The sequence below is a fragment of the Pongo pygmaeus genome, chromosome 18, assembly GCF_028885625.2.
Source record: "Pongo pygmaeus isolate AG05252 chromosome 18, NHGRI_mPonPyg2-v2.0_pri, whole genome shotgun sequence".
Lineage (NCBI taxonomy): Eukaryota > Metazoa > Chordata > Mammalia > Primates > Hominidae > Pongo > Pongo pygmaeus.
The window spans coordinates 16,696,296-16,713,790 of record NC_072391.2 but is presented as its reverse complement, the minus strand read 5'-3'; the positions used below and the strand labels follow the sequence as shown (position 1 = coordinate 16,713,790).

The window sequence follows — 17,495 nt, the reverse complement described above, 5'->3', positions numbered from 1 at the left end:
TGTAATCCCAGCACTTTGGGAGGCCAAGGCGGAAGGATTGCTTGAGCCCAGGAGTTTGAGACCAGCCTGGGCAACATAGTGGGACCCTCATCTCTACAAAAAAATAAAAAATAAATTAGTTCGGCATGGTGGCACACACCTGTAGTCCCTCTCAGGTACTTGAGAGGCTGAGGCTGAGGTGGGAGGACCACTTGACCCTGGGAGGTTGAAGCTGCAGTGAGCTGTGATCACACACCACACCACTGCACTCCAGCCTGGGTGACACAGTGAGACCCTGTCTCCAAAAAAAAAAAAAAAAAAAAAAGGTCACAGGCTAATGGGAAGTATAGGGTTTTTTTTTGTTGTTTTTTTTATTTTTTTTGTTTTTTTTAAATGGAGTTTCGCTCTTGTTGCCCAGACTGGAGTGCAATGGCACGATCTCGGCCCACTGCAACCTCTGTCTCCAGGGTTCAAGCGATTCTCCTGCCTCAGCCTCCCGAGTAGCTGGGATTACAGTCGCGCACCAACACGCCCAGCTAATTTTTGTATTTTTAGTAGAGATGGGGTTTCACCATGTTGGCCAGGCTGGTCTGGAACTCCTGACCTCAGGTGATCCACCTCCCAAAGTGCTGGGATTACACGAGTGAGCTGCCATGCCCGGCCAAGTATAGGGCTTTCTATTTCCACAGTGACTGATGCCAAGTCTGAGATGATCTCTGAACAACAGAAAACAGCTGATTAAAATCCAGCTTGCAGGCGAGATGGAGAAACATTTCTTAGTCAAGTGATGTAGCAGAGGAGCCAATGTCTGCATTGTGTCTTTGTCTTATGGAGAACATGGAGTGAGAAAAATGACCTCTTTCTGTGATTGCTCTCTCTGCACAGATGTCCCCCTCGGAAGCCTGGAGAACGGGACAGGACCAGAGGACCACGTTCTCCCGGATCCTGGACTTCGGTACAGGTTAATATTGAGAAACCCAGTTGCCTTTGGCATTAAAACATCCTGTTCACAGCTGTGCATTTTATTCTTTTTTAAAGATGGGAGTGCACCTGCTAGGATTAAAGGGCAAGGGTTTACTTCACATTTATGTTCAGATTTAGTCTTTTTTTTTGAGGTGGAGCCCTGTTCTGTTGCCCAGGCTGGAGTGCAGTGGCGCAGTCTCGGCTCACTGCAACCTCCGCCTCCCGAGATCAAGCGATTCTCTTGCCTGAGCCTCCCAAGTAGTTGGAATTACAGGCACACACCACCATGCCCAGCTGACTTTTTTGTATTTTTAGTGGAGATGGGGTTTCACCATGTTGGCCAGGCTGGTCTCCAACTCCTGACCTCAGGTGATCTGCCCACCTCGGCCTCCCAAAGTGCTGGGATTACAGGCGTGAGCAGATTTAGTCTTTACATCACAGAAGATGCAGTAGCCAAGGGTCTTAGATCATTACTCCCTCAGAGAGACTGTATAACAGATGGTAGATGTCGAATGTCAACACCTTTTGGGGCATATCTGGGTGCCTCCTCTATTGTTATTTTCTTAATTTAAATATTTGTTGATATTTGATAACAAGATTTGACCATCCTAGTGTTGTATATTTAAGCCATTTAGATATTACATAGCATTTGTGAAGTGCTTAGTATGCTGTCTGGCACGTAGTGAGCACTATATAGGTTTTCTTTTTCTTTTTTCAAATAAAGTATCTCAAGGGGAAATTGAGTTGTCCCAAGTTGTTGGATGGTTGGATGCTTTTTTTTTTTTTAGACAGTCTTACTCTGTTGCCCAGGCTGGAGTGCAGTGGCATGATCTTGGCTCACTGCAACCTCCACCTCCTGGGTTCAAGCGATTCTCCTGCCTCAGCCTCCCAAGTACCTGGGATTACACATGTCCACCACCATGCCCGGCTAATTTTTGTATTTTTCAGTAGAGACAGAGTTTCGCCATGTTGGCCAGGCTGGTCTCGACCTCCTGACCTCATGTGATCCGCCCGCCTTGGCCTCCCAAAGTGTTGGGATTCCAGGTGTGAGCCACCGCGCCCAGCCTGGTCATAACATTTTTATCTAGCCTGGGTGACAGAGCGAGACCCTGGATGCTTGGTGGCAGAACCGAAATGGACACCATAGTCTTTCTTATGCCACTGCCATCCTTGCTGCTCTTATCATTTTCTTCTTCTGTCTCTCCTCTTGGTTGTAATTTGGGGTCCCAGGGTGCTATTACATCCTTATTTTCAAACTTAGCTCTAGAATGGAACTTCCTGACTACCGTAAACCATATTAGATGCCATGGTCTTACCTGGAACAGGCAAGGGTTCTGCTCTCTTAAAATGACACTGCTCGTAGGAAGCTTGTCCCAGTTCAGGGTCAGAAGGAACTGGTGTTGCCAGACCCTTCCAGGGCATGGAGTCTTTTTTTGCTATTTATTTTAGAAAATGTGGCTGGGCGTGGTGGCTCAGGCCTATAATCTCAGCACTTTGGGAGGCCAAGGTGGGAGGATCACTTGAGGCCAGGAGTTCAAGACCACCAGTCTGGGCAAGTGAGACCCTGTCTCTACAAATAAAACAACAACCAAAATTATCCAGATGTGGTGGTGCATGCCTGTAGTGTCAGCTACTTAGGAGACTGATGTGGGAAGATCACTTGAACCCAGGAGTTCAAGACTTCAGTGAGCTGAGATTGCACCACTGCACTCCAGCCTAGATAACGGAGTGAGACCCTGTCTTTAAAAAAAAAAAAAAAATGGAAAATGCAACAGTAAATGAAAAAAGAAAATCACTCTTAACCCTCAACTCCATTATGTTGTTGATGTTTTGGTACTTCTCCTCCTAGTCATGGTGTGTGTGTGTGTGTGTGTGTGTGTGTGTGTGTTTATCTCTGTTAACCATGTGATGACTGTGCTGTTCTCACCAAAGATACTAAACTTTATTTTTCATGTTGTAAATTATTTGTAAACATACAGTTGATTCTTATTATTCCCAGTAGTTATGTTCTATAAAGATGCTATGAAGACTGAACCAGTGCTCATAGGGGAAGTACATGGTTAAGTTGCTTTGAGCCTCTGGTCACACATTTTGTTTTTGAGATGAACTGTTGCTCTGTTGCCCAGGCTGGAGTGCAGTGGCGTGATCTTGGCTCACTGCAACCTCTGCTTCCTGGGTTGAAGTGATTTTCCTGCCTCAGCCTCCCAAGTAGCTGGGATTACAGGTATGTGCTACCACACCCAGATAATTTTTGTATTTTTAGTAGAGAAGGGGTTTTGCCATGTTTGCCAGGCTGGTCTCGAACTCCTGACCTCATGTGATCCACTCGCCTCGGCCTCCCAAAGTATTGCGATTACAGGCATGAGCCACCACACCTGGCCTGGTCACAGCATTTTTATCAACTGATCAACACATAACCTGGTTTTATGTCTGTTCCTGTTTAAAGACACCTTGTTTAATGTATACAGTTGATTCATTAACATTGAATTCACAGCCAGCAGCACTGTAAGCCATGCCTGAATGAAGCATCTCTAACTCACAAATTATCTCCATACGGCACATCACAGCCTTCCTGTGCTTAGGAACTGTTGGCAGTACCACTTCAGCACTGTGCTTGGGGACATTTTAAACAACAAAATCAAGTGGAAAAAAAGGCTGGGTGTGGTGGATCACGCCTGTAATCCCAGCACTTTGGGAGGCCGAGGCAGGTGGATCACCTGAGGTCAGGAGTTTGAGACCAGTCTGGCCAACATGGTGAAACCCCATTTCTAGTAAAAATACAAGAATTAGCTGGGTGTGGTGGCGCAGGCCTGTAATCCCAGCTACTTGGGAGGCTGAGGCACAAGAATCGCTTGAACCCAGGAGGTGGAGGTAACAGTGAGCCGAGATCGCGCAAAAGAAAGAAAAGTGGAAAAAAAAATGCTAAAAACATGGTCGTAAATAGACAGCAAAGAGGATGCTTGTTTACAGTGTGAGATCGGAGGTCCCAGCTGTTCGACATCAGCTGAGAACATGCACATTAGGAAGTGAAATTATTGGCCTCTGCACATGTTCATGAATGATTGTGAAAGCACCTCAAGTATTGACTTTGGGGTTACAAATAAATTTTAGTGCGTAGATGAATTTCCAAATACGGAATCCGCAGATAACGAGGCCTGACTAATTTCCGATGACTGCCTCTATCCCTTCTAGTAGAGGTACCGGAGTAAACCCACCTCTGCTAGTTTTTGGAACGGTGAGGGTGTGTACTTTCGGTGGCTGAGTGTAACTTCCTCCTGCGTGCTTTTTCCTAGTGTGGAAGCCAGCTCTCCAGGCCACGGAAGTCCTCTGAGCAGCCTTTTACCTTCTGCCTCAGTGCCAGAGTCCATGACAATTAGTAAGTACTTTCGCAGCCCCCTCCACCAGCTCTGGGATGACTTCTGGCCCACGTCTCATGGCGGTGCCTTTGTGCTTCTAATCCTGTGACTGTGGGTTCAAGTCAGCTGTGTACGTCCCTGGTTGTAGACTGGAGGTGCTTGTGGATTTCCAGAACCGTGGTTAATGTGTGGCGCTTGGGCGTGTGCGTGCTAAAGGGCATGTCTCAGGGTGGAGCAGCATTGCCGTAGACTTCTGTGGTTCCAGGTTTCGGGGTTTGCCTCCCATAATGCATTTAGCTACAGAAGACCTATTCTAGTTGGATTTCCTTTGTAACTCTGAAGGACTCATTTTTGTAAGTGAAGAAGAATGTGTCTCTCCAAGATGATTAAACTTTGCTAATGATCAGGCTTCAACTGTTTCCAACTTTACTACCTAGAAAAAGTATTAGAGATATAGCAAGGAAGACTAGGTTTCAATGGCTTTGTATAACAAAGAATAAACCAACTGTTAGGTAAACTGACGGGTGCTCCTGGTATCTCACTCGTGTCTTGAGCCAGCATTTGTCCCATGGCCTCCCCTGGAGGCAGAGGGGGCACTTGTTCTCAATTAAAAAAAAAATTAGCTCTTGTTGCTAAGGAAGGAAGAAGGAGTTTGGGAGGCACCTAGCATTTTCTGATTCAAGGGTGAAGCAGGAAGTGAGCAGACACTGTATATAAACCAACAGTTGGTTTATTTTTTGTACACAAAGCCATTCAGATCTACTCTTCTTGAAGTTCTTGTGGTTGAGGAGATGTGGTGGAAATTTCTCTCTACCCAGAGGTAGATGGGCTGGGGCCGGCATGTGGCTCCACGGCCATCAGAGACTGGGACTCCTCCTGTCTTGCCTTGTAGACCAAAATAGCCATTTTAGCTCCAGCCATTTCATTCTCATTCCAGGCGGCAGGAAGGAGGAGAGGGCAAAGGAGGGACTTCGTCTATTTCTACATATAGGATTCAGGGGCCTGAGCTTGGATAGGGAAAAAAATTACAATGTTTTTCATTTAGCTCTGGGTGAAATATAGTATTTTCTTCAATTATGATCATTCTATTTTGATGTAATTGGTTTCCTTTGTGATATGGTATGTTTTATATATTTTAATACATTTTCCTGAAAAGCAGCCCATGGTTATTCCTAGATTACAGAATGGGCTCTTGGTACAAAAACGGTGAAGCCCCCCAACCTTCACTAGAAGGTGCTCACGGTATACCACTCGTGTCTTGGGCCAGCATTCATCTCATAGCCCCCCTTGGCTGCAGAGGGGGCAATTGTTCTTGATAAAAAGGAAATTGGTTTTTGTTGCTAAGGAAGGAAGAAAGAGTTTGGGAGGCACCCAGCACTCTTTCATTCATGGGTGAAGCAGGAAGTGAGCAGACACTGTGAGGCTGATGTGTGGGAACGGCTGGCCGCACTTCTTGTATGTGAGCGTGTGTGGTTTACTGTGGTGCTGCTCAGCCCTGAACTCAGCTGAGCAGGTGTTAATAGCTCACTCAGTCTGTGGGACACAGGGTGGGTGAGTATGTAGCTGGCTGCTTTTCACCTGTCAATCTTTTGTTTACCACAGTACTGTTACTTACCCTATAGTTTATTATTCATTTTTATTTATTTTTTTGTAGAGATGAGGTCTCACCGTGCTGTCCAGGCTGGTCTTGAACTCCTGGGCTCAAGTGATCCACCCGCCTCAGCCTTCCAAAGCACTGGGATGACAGGCGTGAGCCACCGTGCCCGGCCTACTACAGTTTACTTTTTTTTTTTTTTTTTTTTGAGACAGAGTCTTGGTCTTGTCTCCCAGGCTGGAGTGCAATGGCACGATCTCAGCTTACTGCAACCTCCACCTCGTGGGTACAAGTGATTCTCCTGTGTCAGCCTCCCAAGTAGCTGGGATTACAGGCCCACGCCCAGCTAATTTTTGTATTTTTAGTAGAGACGGGGTTTCGCCATGTTGGCCGGGCTGGTCTTGAACTCCTGACCTCATGATCTGCCTGTCTCGGCCTCCCAAAGTGCTGGGATTACAGGTGTGAGCCACCGTGCCCGGACTATAGTTTACTTTTAATGATGCACTTAAACAAACGTCAATTCCTTTGTTTTTTGAAAAAGGAAGCTTTATCTCACTACTGTAAATGGAGAGTCACTATGAGTTAACGAAACTAGCAGGTCGCTGTAAAATGAAGACAGTGGAAGGAAACTATTACTAAGTGTGCCTGGTGTGGTTGCCTGCCGTGGGTTCTGATTGAGACCCACTCTCGTTGTTCAAAAGAGAGATGAGTGCTGCTTCTTTTTGGCCGCGGCCTGTGGCAAGGATCTCAGTCTTCATACTGCTGGGAAGCTCTGTAACCACCAGCAAGACCAGAAGTGGGGTGATCAGCAGTGCAGGAAAGCCCATTTGGGTGCAGTCCCCGCACCTAGCCCTTTTGGAAGTGCTTCTCCAAAAGGGAATTGTGCCAGAAAAGTAGGGATTGCAACCAAAAAGCCACATTCTGCCATCAGGATGCTCTTTATGGCCCCACTGACCAAGAAATCCCAGCTTCTGTACTCATTGATGACTGCTTGACTTCAGTTGAGGAAAATAATGAAGTTCTGTAGCCAGGCTTGGTGGCAGATGTCTGTAATCCCAGCTACTTGGGAGGCTGAGGCAAGAGAATTGCTTGAACCCCAGGAGGTGGAGGCTGCAGTGAGCCGAGATGGTGCCACTGCACTCCAGCCTGGGTGCCAGAGCGAGACTCTGTCTCAAAAAAAAAAAAAAAAAAGAAAAAGAAAAAAAAAGCTAAAATAAAAATTTTGGGAAGAAAAAATTTAGGGATAAAAACCTTGGTGAAGTTCTGATTGCTGGATTTGGTCACAAAGGTCATGCTGTTGGTGACATCCCTGGGGTCCGAGTTAAGGTTCTCGGAGTATTCAGTGTGTCTCCCTTGGTCCTATGCAAAGGCAGGAAGGAAAGACCAAGATAATACATTTTGGTGGTGAAAACACAGTAGAAATATATTTTTATAAGCCAAAGGCAAAAAAGGATGGGTCAGCGAGTCACATTAGAAAGGTGTTGAGACTGTCCTGTTACTGAACTGGTGGTAATGGAGAGGACTGAGGATGGGAAAAGAAGCCACCTCCTGTGACTTGCTGGGATCTAACACCACATCACCTTCCCAGCACCTACGACTCTGTCTCTGTGTGGGCGGCACCGTGGTGTAGGTGGACAAGACTTGACTCTGGCTGTGAGGCACAGCTACTGTAAAGAACACTGCATTTTGATTTATGGGCATTTTTTTTTTAAAGGACAGCAGCCCCGAGATCACGCCTGCGAGCCTTTGTAGGCACGGTAAGTAGGGCTGCAGGCATCCCTGTGTGCCCCAGCAGGTGTCTGACATTCTGTTTCCCAAGAGTTCCTGCGGCCGGGGCTGAGGTCCCAGCATCTCAGATAAACACGGTTTGCTTTGTCAGCTGCGTCTCAGGTCCACATAGAGCATGGTGTCTGGGCCTTCCTCAGCCACTTTCTGTCTTTGAGGAAGTCACTGGCCTTGCCTGTGCATTTTCACGATGACATACACACCCTTAAACATGCTCGAGTTAGGCCAGTGACAGAGGCGTAGGTTGTTTTTCTTGTTTTGACTCAGACAATTTTTTAGAAACTAAATCATTTTATTATTTGGCATCTTGAGCAAGTTTGGGACATATCCAGAGCTTACACCTTGAATCTCTGAAGAAAAAAATGTCACCATGTCTGCATTTGAGCCTTGATACTTGGTAGAAACGTGGTCTGTGGTTAGGATTGTGTGTGGGTGGCTGGGACAAGGGGCTTCTGTCTTCTGCGGTGCCTGTACCTTTAGGAAGTCTTCAAGGACAGCGCTGTTGTCTACCCTGGATGTCATGCAGCACAGATGAGGGGTCAGGAATCCTAGAAATTTTGAGCGAAGGGTGGTTTTCAATTGTGTTTCCCCACCCTGCCATCATCTCCTGTGTCACATGCAAGAGGAGTAAGAAGAGTGGGTCTGTCTGGGTGTCCGAGGTGTTTGCTTGGGCTACCATAACAAGGGGCCACAGATAGGGTGGCTTCAACAATAAAAACTTATTTTCTCAGCCAGGCACGGTGGCTCATGCCTGTAATCCTAGCACTTTGGGAGGCCGAGGTGGGGGGAATCACTTGAGGTCAGGAGTTTAAAACCAGCCTGGCCAACATGGTGAAACCCCATCTCTACTAAAAATACAAAAAATTAGCAGGGTGTGGTGGCAGGCACCTGTACTCTTGGCTACTCGGGAGGCAGAGGCAAGAGAATCACTTGAACCTGGGAGGCAAAGGCTGCAGTGAGCTGAGATTGCACCACTGCACTCCAGCCTGGGCGACAGAGCAAGATTGCATCTCAAAAAAAAAACAAACAAACTTATTTTCTTACAGTTCTGGAGGCTGAAAGACCAAGATCAAGGTGCCAGCAGGGTTGATTTCTGGTGAGGCCTCTCTCCTTGGCTTGCAGACAGCCACCTTCTCTCTCTGTCCTTATGTGGCCTTTCCTCTGCAGGCACATCCTGGTGTCCCTTCTCTCTTCTTATAAGGGCACCGGTCCTGTGGGATCAGAGCCCCATGCTTATGACCTTGTTAACTTTGATTACCTCATTAAGGCCTTGTCTCCATATAAACTCCGATTGGGAGTTAGGGCTTCCACTGGTCCATTTGGGAAGGGATGCAATTCAGTCCATAGCATGAGTTGTCCCAGGAGTGAGTGTCGCAAATGCCGTCCCACTTCAGATGGAGCATCCCATCGCTGCATGTGAAGCACCTGAGATTATACTCTAGAGCAGTCACTCGACTCTTGGAAACCCCAGAGGAGCTTGGCAAAGAAACTCATCAGCTCTGCCCCCCGAAGCAGCGAATGCTTCACTCACATCCCACCAAGTGGCTTCCCTGGCTTCGTGTCATAATCTGTACAGGTGGCTGCCTCTGTACTGTAATTGAGCTAGAGCTGGGTTATTTAATCCTCAGTGCCTGGGGATAATTGTGGAGTCTTCTATCGAGCAACCTTTCCCTCTCGGGTATCTCTGAAATTGCAAAGAGTGTTTTGTCCTGAGGCATTCAGAGGGACTGTATTCTTGTGGTTATTTACTACTGAAGAGAAGATGGTGTGTCCAGACCCACATGATTGTTCTCCTTCTGCAAGGCCCTCTGGTACTTAAGAAAATACAAAAGCCTGTTATGAAAAAGTTAATTTTTTTTTTTTTTTGAGATGGAGTGTTGCTCTTATTGCCCAGGCTGGAGTGTAGTGGCGCAATCTTGGGTCACTGAAACCTCCGCCTCCCAGATTCAAGCTATTCTCCTGCCTCACCCTCCTGAGTAGCTGCGATTACAGATGCCTGCCACCACACCCAGCTAATTTTTGTATTCTTAGTAGAGGCGGGGTTTCACCATGTTGGCCAGGCTGGTCTCGAACTCCTGACCTTGTGATCCGCCCACCTCGGCTTCCCAAAGTGAAAAAGTTAATTATTTAGCAAAGCAGTAAAGACAGTTTGGAGCAAACTAAAACACCCATAATTCTGCCACAGGGATGCCTTGCATTTCTGCAGGTAGGTTCCCAGTTCTTGTTTCGGGCACACGGAGCTGTACCTGGGGTTGGAGTTGCAGCTGGGCCTGTTGCTCTCGGGAGGCCATGTGCCCTCAGGGCGGGGAGGGCACACTTGGAAGCTCAGCTGCCTGGGCTCAGGTTCCAGCTGAGTGGCCCCAGCCCCGTACCCATGTCCTTATCAAGACAGAGTGACAGGATCAACACCCAAATCATGGGCGGCCATGAAGGTAACTGTGATGTGCTTAGAACAGCATCAGGATCAGAGTTAAGAGTCAATAAATAGGCCGGGCGCAGTGGCGCACGCCTGTAATCCCAGCACTTTGGGAGGCCAGTGTGGGCAGATCACTTGAGGGCAGGAGTTTGAGACTAGCCAGGCCAACATAGTGAGGGTCTGTCTCTATAAAAAATAAAAAAAATTACCTGGATGTAGTGGTGCATACCTGTATTCCCAGCTAATTGGGAGGCTGAGGCAGGAGGATTGTTTGAGCCCAGGAGGTCAAGGCTGCAGTGAGTTATGATTACACCACTGCACTCCAGCCTGGGTGACAGGGCTAGACCCCGTCTCAAAAAGAAAAAGAAAAAAAAAGAAATCCCTAGGGCAGTGAGTGTCTTCTGTCCCCTCTGGGCCCTTTCTCCTTGTCTGAAGTCACCCGCATGGCCAGTGGCTTTCCTTTTCTACCTCCTCTTCTGTCAGCTCTTACCACCAGTTCCTGACAAACCCTCAAAGCAAACTTCTGGAATGCTATGGGCTTGCTGAGAACACAGCAGGTCCGAGGAGAGTGGCATTTGATTTGTTTTCAGAGGCCCCATATTCCTTCTCCACTCTTCTTCCCTTTCCTTTTGGACAGAGTCTCGCTCTGTCGGCCAGGCTGGAATGCACTGGTGTAATCTCGGCTCACTGCAACCTCCGCCTCCCAGGTTGAAGTGATTCTCCTGCCTCTGCCTTCCGAGTAGCTGGTATTAAAGGCACGCGCCACCACGCCTGGCTAATTTTTGTATTTTTAGTAGAGGTGGGGTTTTGCCATGTTGGCTAGGCTGGTCTCAAACTCCTGAGTTCAGGTGATCTTCCTGCCTCGGCCTCCCAAAGTGGTGGGATGATAGGCGTGAGCCACGGTGCCCAGCCCCCACCCTACTTCTCTAATAAAATGTGTCTGTTTATTATTCTAGTTCTGACTAGAATAATAATCTTCTATCAAAATAGAAGCTAGTAAAAGTAACAGTATATTCTGGTAAAACTGACTGTATGCCATGTATTGTGCTGAAGTATTTTTATTTATGTTTTCTCATTGACTCCCCCAGCAGCCTTCTGAGGTGTAGGTTATATTATTCTCTTTTGTATAGGAAAATGAGGCTTAGGAGGATAAGTACCTGCCCAAGGCCTCATGGCTAGTAGAACAGATAGTTACTGAGCACCTTCTGTGTGCCAGACATGGTGCCTAGCTGTAGTAAGTGGTGAATCTGTGACATACCCAGGTGTTCTTACTCCAAAACCTACACTCTTACTATTTCTTTTTTTTTTTTTTTTTGAGATGGAGTCTCGCTCTGGCTGGAGGGCAGTGGCGTGATCTCGGCTCACTGCAAACTCCGCCTTCCGGGCTCACGCTATTCTCCTGCCTCAGCCTCCCGAGTAGCTGGGACTACGGGTGCCCGCCACCACACCCGGCTAATTTTTTGTAATTTTTAGTAGAGACGGGGTTTCACTGTGTTAGCCAGGATGGTCTCAATCTCCTTTCCTCGTGATCTGCCCGCCTCGGCCTCCCAAAGTGCTGGGATTACAGGCGTGATCCACCGCGCCTGGCCACACTCTTGCCAATTCTACATTACCTAAGGAGACACGTTCCATTGTCACCAGCCAGGGCAAGCAGCAGTGGACTAGTCATGTGTGGGCATCCAAGTCTGAGAGCCTTAAGCTTATCATTACTATTTTTGGAGGCAGGGTCTCTGTTGCCCAGGCTGGAGTGCAGTGGTGCATTCCTGGCTTACTGCAGCCTTGAACTCCTGGGCTTAAGTGATCCTCCTGCCTCAGCTCCCCAAGTAGCTGGGACTGAAGGTGCATGCCACCCCGCCCAGCTGTGTTTTAATGCTTATTTTGTAGAGATGGGAGTCTTGCTATGTTGCCTAGGCTGGTCTTGAACTGCTGGGCTCAGATAATCCTCCCGCCTCAGCCTCTCAAAGTGCTGGGGTTACGATGTGAGCTACTATGCCTGGCCAAACACCAAATTTTAAAATGAAGAAAAATTTTCTTTTTACCAATTTCATTTAACTATTGTCATTTTAAAAAGACTTAATTTGTGGCAACAATGTTTCAATAAAATTTTGGATGAAATAGTCCCGTGGGTCCCAATCTGGGGGACCAGGAGGGTACAAATAGAAGATGCGGGTGAGAGAGAAACATTGTGAACCAGAGTAATGGAGGCTGACACAGACGCAGAGCAGTTGGGTCTTTCTGGAATAGCATGTGTCTCTGCCTTTGGCTGTGCTATTTCAGCTCTGTTATTGGCAGGCTTTAATAACAAGCAGGGTAACTTATCACAACACTCAAGACTGATAGACAAATGTGGTTCATGGGTGTGGAATGAGAGGCATTCTTGGTGGTAAGTAATGATTACGGGGCCGGGCATGGTGGCTCATGTCTGTAATCTCAGCACTTTGGGAGGCTGAGGTGGCTAGATCACCTGAGGTCAAGAGTTTGAGACCAGCCTGGCCAACATAGTGAAACCCATCTCTACTAAAAATACAAAAAACAATTAGCCAGGCATGGTGGTGGGTGCCTGTAATTCCAGCTACTCGGGAGGCTGAGGCAGGAGAATCGCTTGAATCCAGGAGGCAGAGGTTGCAGTGAGCCGAGATCGTGCCAGTGCACTCCAGCCTGGGCAACAGAGCGAGACTCTATCTCAAAATAAACAGATTAATAAAATAAATAAAAATTAGCTGGTCATGGTGGCACATGTCTGTGGTCTCAGCTACTTGGGAGAATGAGGCAGGAGGATTGCTTGAGCCCAGGAGTTCGAGGCTGCAGTGAGCAGTGATCATGGCACTGCACCCCAGCCTGGGCAACAGAGCAAGACCTGCCTCTTAAACATTTATGGTAATGATTAGTACTCATTAGATGGTAAAGAAGCCGTCATTATGTGAGATGCCTCTCTGAAGTTACCCTGGGCTTTACAGCAACCCAGAAGGTACAGGCATTACTGGTCCATTGTACAGATGAGAAAGTCACTGAGGCAGAGGCCAAATACAGTGCTCAGAGTCACATAGCCAAACTTGTGGGGCTGCAGCTTCCATATTCAGCTGTATCCTCTTTCCCTCTTCCTCCTGGTTGATGTGGCTGGGAAGCAGCAGTGTTTTGTGTTCCATAGGCTAACCTGGCAACCTGATTCCTGCTGGTGGAGCTGCTGCCGCCTCTGCAATATGCTTTTGGAGGAGGAGCTGTTGGGCAGTGGGCCCTCATGGCTAGACCCTGTGCAGGGGGCCATGGTCCTTTGGGGGGTATGAGCACTGCCCTGTCTCGTTCTGGCTTTGCTTGTGTCTCTAGGCTAGGCTGCATGACTGGGAAGGATGGGTGCTCTCCACACAGGTCCTGCCGTGGGTGTCTGAGGCTGCAGGGCACCAGCTCAGTCTCTGCAGCAGGCCTCACAGTGTCACTGTTTGGGCCAGGCAGAAAGCTAGAGAGAGACAGGAGAGGAAGGAACAGATCTGATCAGCTGATCCAGCACCTGCAGAAGGCTGCAGCAGGACTGGCTCTGCGGGGTCAGAGCAGGGGCGGGTGTTGGGTGGGTGTTTTCATGTTGCCAGGGGGAGGTGCCACGTTGCCAGGTGTCCCTTGTAAGCTCTGCAGGGTGCTTTTAGGACATGGGTGCTGACTTGTGCTGTTTGACAGACATAGACTCTGTTCCCACTTGTTCTTATACTTAGAAAGGATTTTAGCTGTCCCTCCCCAGCCCTCATTTATATGGGAAGGCTTGGCTCGGAGCGTAAGGACATTGTGGTCATGCAGTGTGAAAGTGGCAGAGGAATGGCGTTTCGAGTGTTGACGGGAGTGCTTTTCTTTTTGAAGAAAAAAGAGAAATTTATTTCTTTCTATTCTCTTTTCTTCTGTTCCTTTACTGTTTGCTAGATCCCTTTTTCCATTCAAACACAATTTATGGCCGGGGCAGTGGCGCACGCCTGTAATCCCAGCACTTTGGGAGGCTGAGGTGGGAGGATGGCTCGAATCCAGGAGTTCAAGACCAGCCTGGACAACATAGCAAGACCCTTCCTCTACAAATAAAAACATTTAAAAATTGGCCAGGTGCAGTGGCCCATGCCTGTAATCCCAGCACTTTGGGAGGCTGAGGCGGGCGGATTACTCTTGAGGTCAGGAGTTCGAGACCAGCCTGGCCAACACAGCAAAACCCCATCTCTACTGACAGTACAAAAATTAGCTGGGTATAGTGGTGGGCACCTGTGGTCCCAGCTACTGGGGGGCTGAGGCAGAGAATTGCTTAAATCTGGGAGGCAGAGGCTGCAGTGAGCCGAGATCATACCACTGCATTACCGCCTAGGAGGCAGAGTGAGACTTTGTCTCAAAAAGAAAGAAAGAAAAAGAAAGAAAGAAAGAAAGAGAAAGAAAGAAAGAATTAATGTGTGTGGTAGTGGCACCTGGCATCTGCCTGTAGTCCCAGCTACTCGGGAGGCTGAGGTGGGAAGATTGCTCAAGCCTAGGAGGTCGAGGCTTTAGTGAATAATGATTACACCCCTGCACTACAGCCTGGGTGACAGAGCAAGACCGTTTCAAAAAAAATAAAATAAAATAAAATAAAAAATAAAAAATAAAAAAACCCAATAGAAAAAAACCTGCAACTATTTCTGCCCAGTGCTCATAGTATAATATGATCGCCACACTGCTACTCTTGGTGTATATATTGATGAACAAGAAGCAAAGGTCCTGCCCTCAGAAGCTGCCAGAACTGTGGGGAAGACAAACAGCAAGCATTAGAAAGGCAAAGCCTATGCCCTGTTTTAAGGCGTGTTTCAGGAAAGGGCTCTCTTAGATGTCAGCGGGGCTGAGGCCTCAGGATGGGGGGCTTGGCCTGTTTTGGTGGCGGGTGGTACCACTGGCATTGCGCTGCCAGAAATGAGGGGGAGAGTGAGTTGGAGGATGCTGGCGAGGGTGGCTTGTGTAGATTTTATCCCACGTACAATGGGAAGCCAGTGGAGGACTTGAAGCAGGGGCGATAGGATTTACTCACTTCCTCTTGCGAAGAGCAGGCTCCGAAGCCTGCTTGCCACGCAGAGCTCACTTAGCAGTGCGTTCCTTCCGTCCTTCCCTGCTCCTTCCCTCCGCCCTCCCTTGTACAGGCAGTGCTGAGAGCTCCCCTGTGCCTCGGGGTAGGGAGTCCTGAGTTGACTTAGTGGCCATACTCTCAGGCTGCTGACAGTCCTGTCACTGCCCTAAGCACGGTGCCCTAACACCCGTGAGTCATAGAGCTGTGCTAGGTGGAGCAGGAGAGATGGCGTCCCAGCGGGGAGTTCTGGAGCCGGGATGCGGGGGGGTGGGGTGCGGTGCGCGGGCCGGTATCAGAGTCCTGGCTTCCAGCCTCAGCTCCGCGACTTCCTAACTAGATTTCTCTTTCTTTTTTCCTTAAAGACTCTGGGTCCCGTGTCCTCATTTGTGAAATGAGGACATTCTCACCGGCGTCTCAGGGGTGTTCTGAGGACCAAACGCACTAGCTTAGGAAGGCATTACACTTGAGTGTGGAACCGGGCATATTTTGTGATTGGAGCCTTCTCAGCTACCTGGAAGCTTTTACGGTGGGGAGCGGCGGGGCTCTAGTTCTTCCGGGTTAGGACTTTGCCCAAGAATGCAGAGACAGTGGGAGGGAATGGGGCTAAATGTCCCGTGCCGCCTCACGCGGTTATTGATGGTAGGTGGTGGCGTTGCTCCATGGAGGCCAGTTCCTCCTGAAGTCACATCTGGAGACCCCCTTGGGACCAATTTTTAAGCCCATTTGGTAGCTCCCCAAGGGTTCAAGTGCCAGCTCCAAACCCTAGTCCCGGGGTTTAGGGTTTGAATTCTAGGATGCTTCCTGGTTTCCCATTTCCATCCTGGTTTCTCTCCAGATGGCCTCTGCCAGTCTTCACATATCAAATCTATCCGTAAGTTCATTCCTATTCTGGGGCAATTCCAGATTTTCCTTCAAAGAGTGCCTGGAAGGCCAGGTATGGAGGCTCACACCTGTAATCCCAACACTTTGGGAGGCTGAAGCAGGCAGATCAATCACCTGAGGCCAGGAGTTCAAGACCAGCCTGACCAACATGGTGAAACCCTGTCTCTACTAAAAATACAAAAATTAGCCAGGTGTGGTGGTGCGTGCCTGTAATCCCAGCTACTCGAGAGGCTGAGGCAGGAGAATCACTTGAACCCAGGAAGTGGAGGTCACAGTGAGACAAGATCAATACCACTGCACTCCAGCGTGGGCGACAGGGTAAGACTTCATCTCAAAAAAAAAAAAAAAAAAAAAAAAAAAATAGAGAGCGCCTGGAAAATACTAATAATACAAATACCTTCTTATTCATTTTGCCTACCATAAACCAGGCTTTACCTACACTAATGCTTTATCTTCATAGCATCCGTGTAAAATAGGAGTGCTAGACTTGTTCTGTAGTTGAAGAAACTGAGAGGCTTTGCTGAAGGTCATACTGCTATTGGGTGGTGGAGGCAGGGTTCACACCCCCTCCCCCTCCTTGCCGTTCCTGGAGACCCATAAGCTTGTGTAATGCCCCACCTTCAGAGAAAAGCACCCAGGTCTCAGGATGTCCCTTTTGCTATAGACTGAATGTTTGTGTGCCCCTAAAATTCCTAGGTTGGAATCCTAACCCCCAGTGTGATGGTGTTAGGAGGTGGGCCTTTGGGAGTTGATTAGGTCATGAGGCTGGAGCCCTCATGAGTGGGATTAGTGCCCTTAAAAAAGGGATCCCAGAGGTTGGGTATCGTGGCTCATGCCTGCAATCCCAGCACTTTGGGAGGCTGAGGCAGGAGGATTGCTTGATCCCAGAACTCGAGACCAGCCTGAGTAGCACAGATAGACCCTGTCTCTATACACACACAAAAATTAGACTTGGTGGTGCATGCCTGTAGTCCCAGCTACTCGGAAGTGAGCCCACTTTGAGGTGAGCCCAGGAGTTTGAGGCTGCAGTGAGCCAAGATCATGCCACTGCACTCCAGCCTGGGCAACAGAGCAAGATCCTGTCTCAAAAAAAAAAAAAAAAAAAAAAGGGACCCCAGAGACCTTGTTTGCCCTTTCTGCCATGTAATGATGACACAGCAAGAAGGCGCCATCAGTGAACCAAGAAGAGGACCCTCACCAGATCCCGAATCTGTCGGTGTCTTGATCTCAGACTTCCAGCTGCCAGAACTGGGAGAAATCAGTCCCCGTTGTTCACAGTGCACCGGGTCCATGGTGTTTTGTTTTCCCAGCCCTAGTGGGCGGAGGTGCTCCTGCAAGAGGCCCTCCTTCCTTGGCCGTCCATCTAGAAGAGCCCAGCACAGGCAATCTCATCCTATCACCCCACGTGCAGCACTTCCCTGGCTGCTGACTTCAGGTTTCAGAGCCCCCTGTAACCTCACTCCC

The 17,495-nt window shown here is 48.4% G+C and overlaps 2 protein-coding genes across 10 annotated transcripts in view; one reads left to right on the top strand and one right to left on the bottom strand.

Moving 5' to 3' along the window:
* SNX29 (sorting nexin 29) overlaps nucleotides 1–17,495 on the top strand; it is a 584,951-nt gene that overhangs the window by 89,089 nt on the left and 478,367 nt on the right. For all 9 annotated transcript variants that reach the window (XM_054453330.2, XM_063654331.1, XM_063654334.1 and 6 more), the window contains 2 exons: nucleotides 865–940; nucleotides 4,236–4,318. In XM_054453330.2, the coding sequence (XP_054309305.2) occupies nucleotides 865–940; nucleotides 4,236–4,318 (159 nt within the window). The remainder of the gene's footprint in view (nucleotides 1–864; nucleotides 941–4,235; nucleotides 4,319–17,495) is intronic.
* Nucleotides 13,133–15,379, bottom strand: LOC129015418 (putative uncharacterized protein FLJ32790). Its single transcript, XM_054453337.2, is given in 2 exon segments — nucleotides 13,133–13,547; nucleotides 15,114–15,379. Coding segments are annotated over 2 exon segments (585 nt in total). The 5' UTR covers nucleotides 15,284–15,379.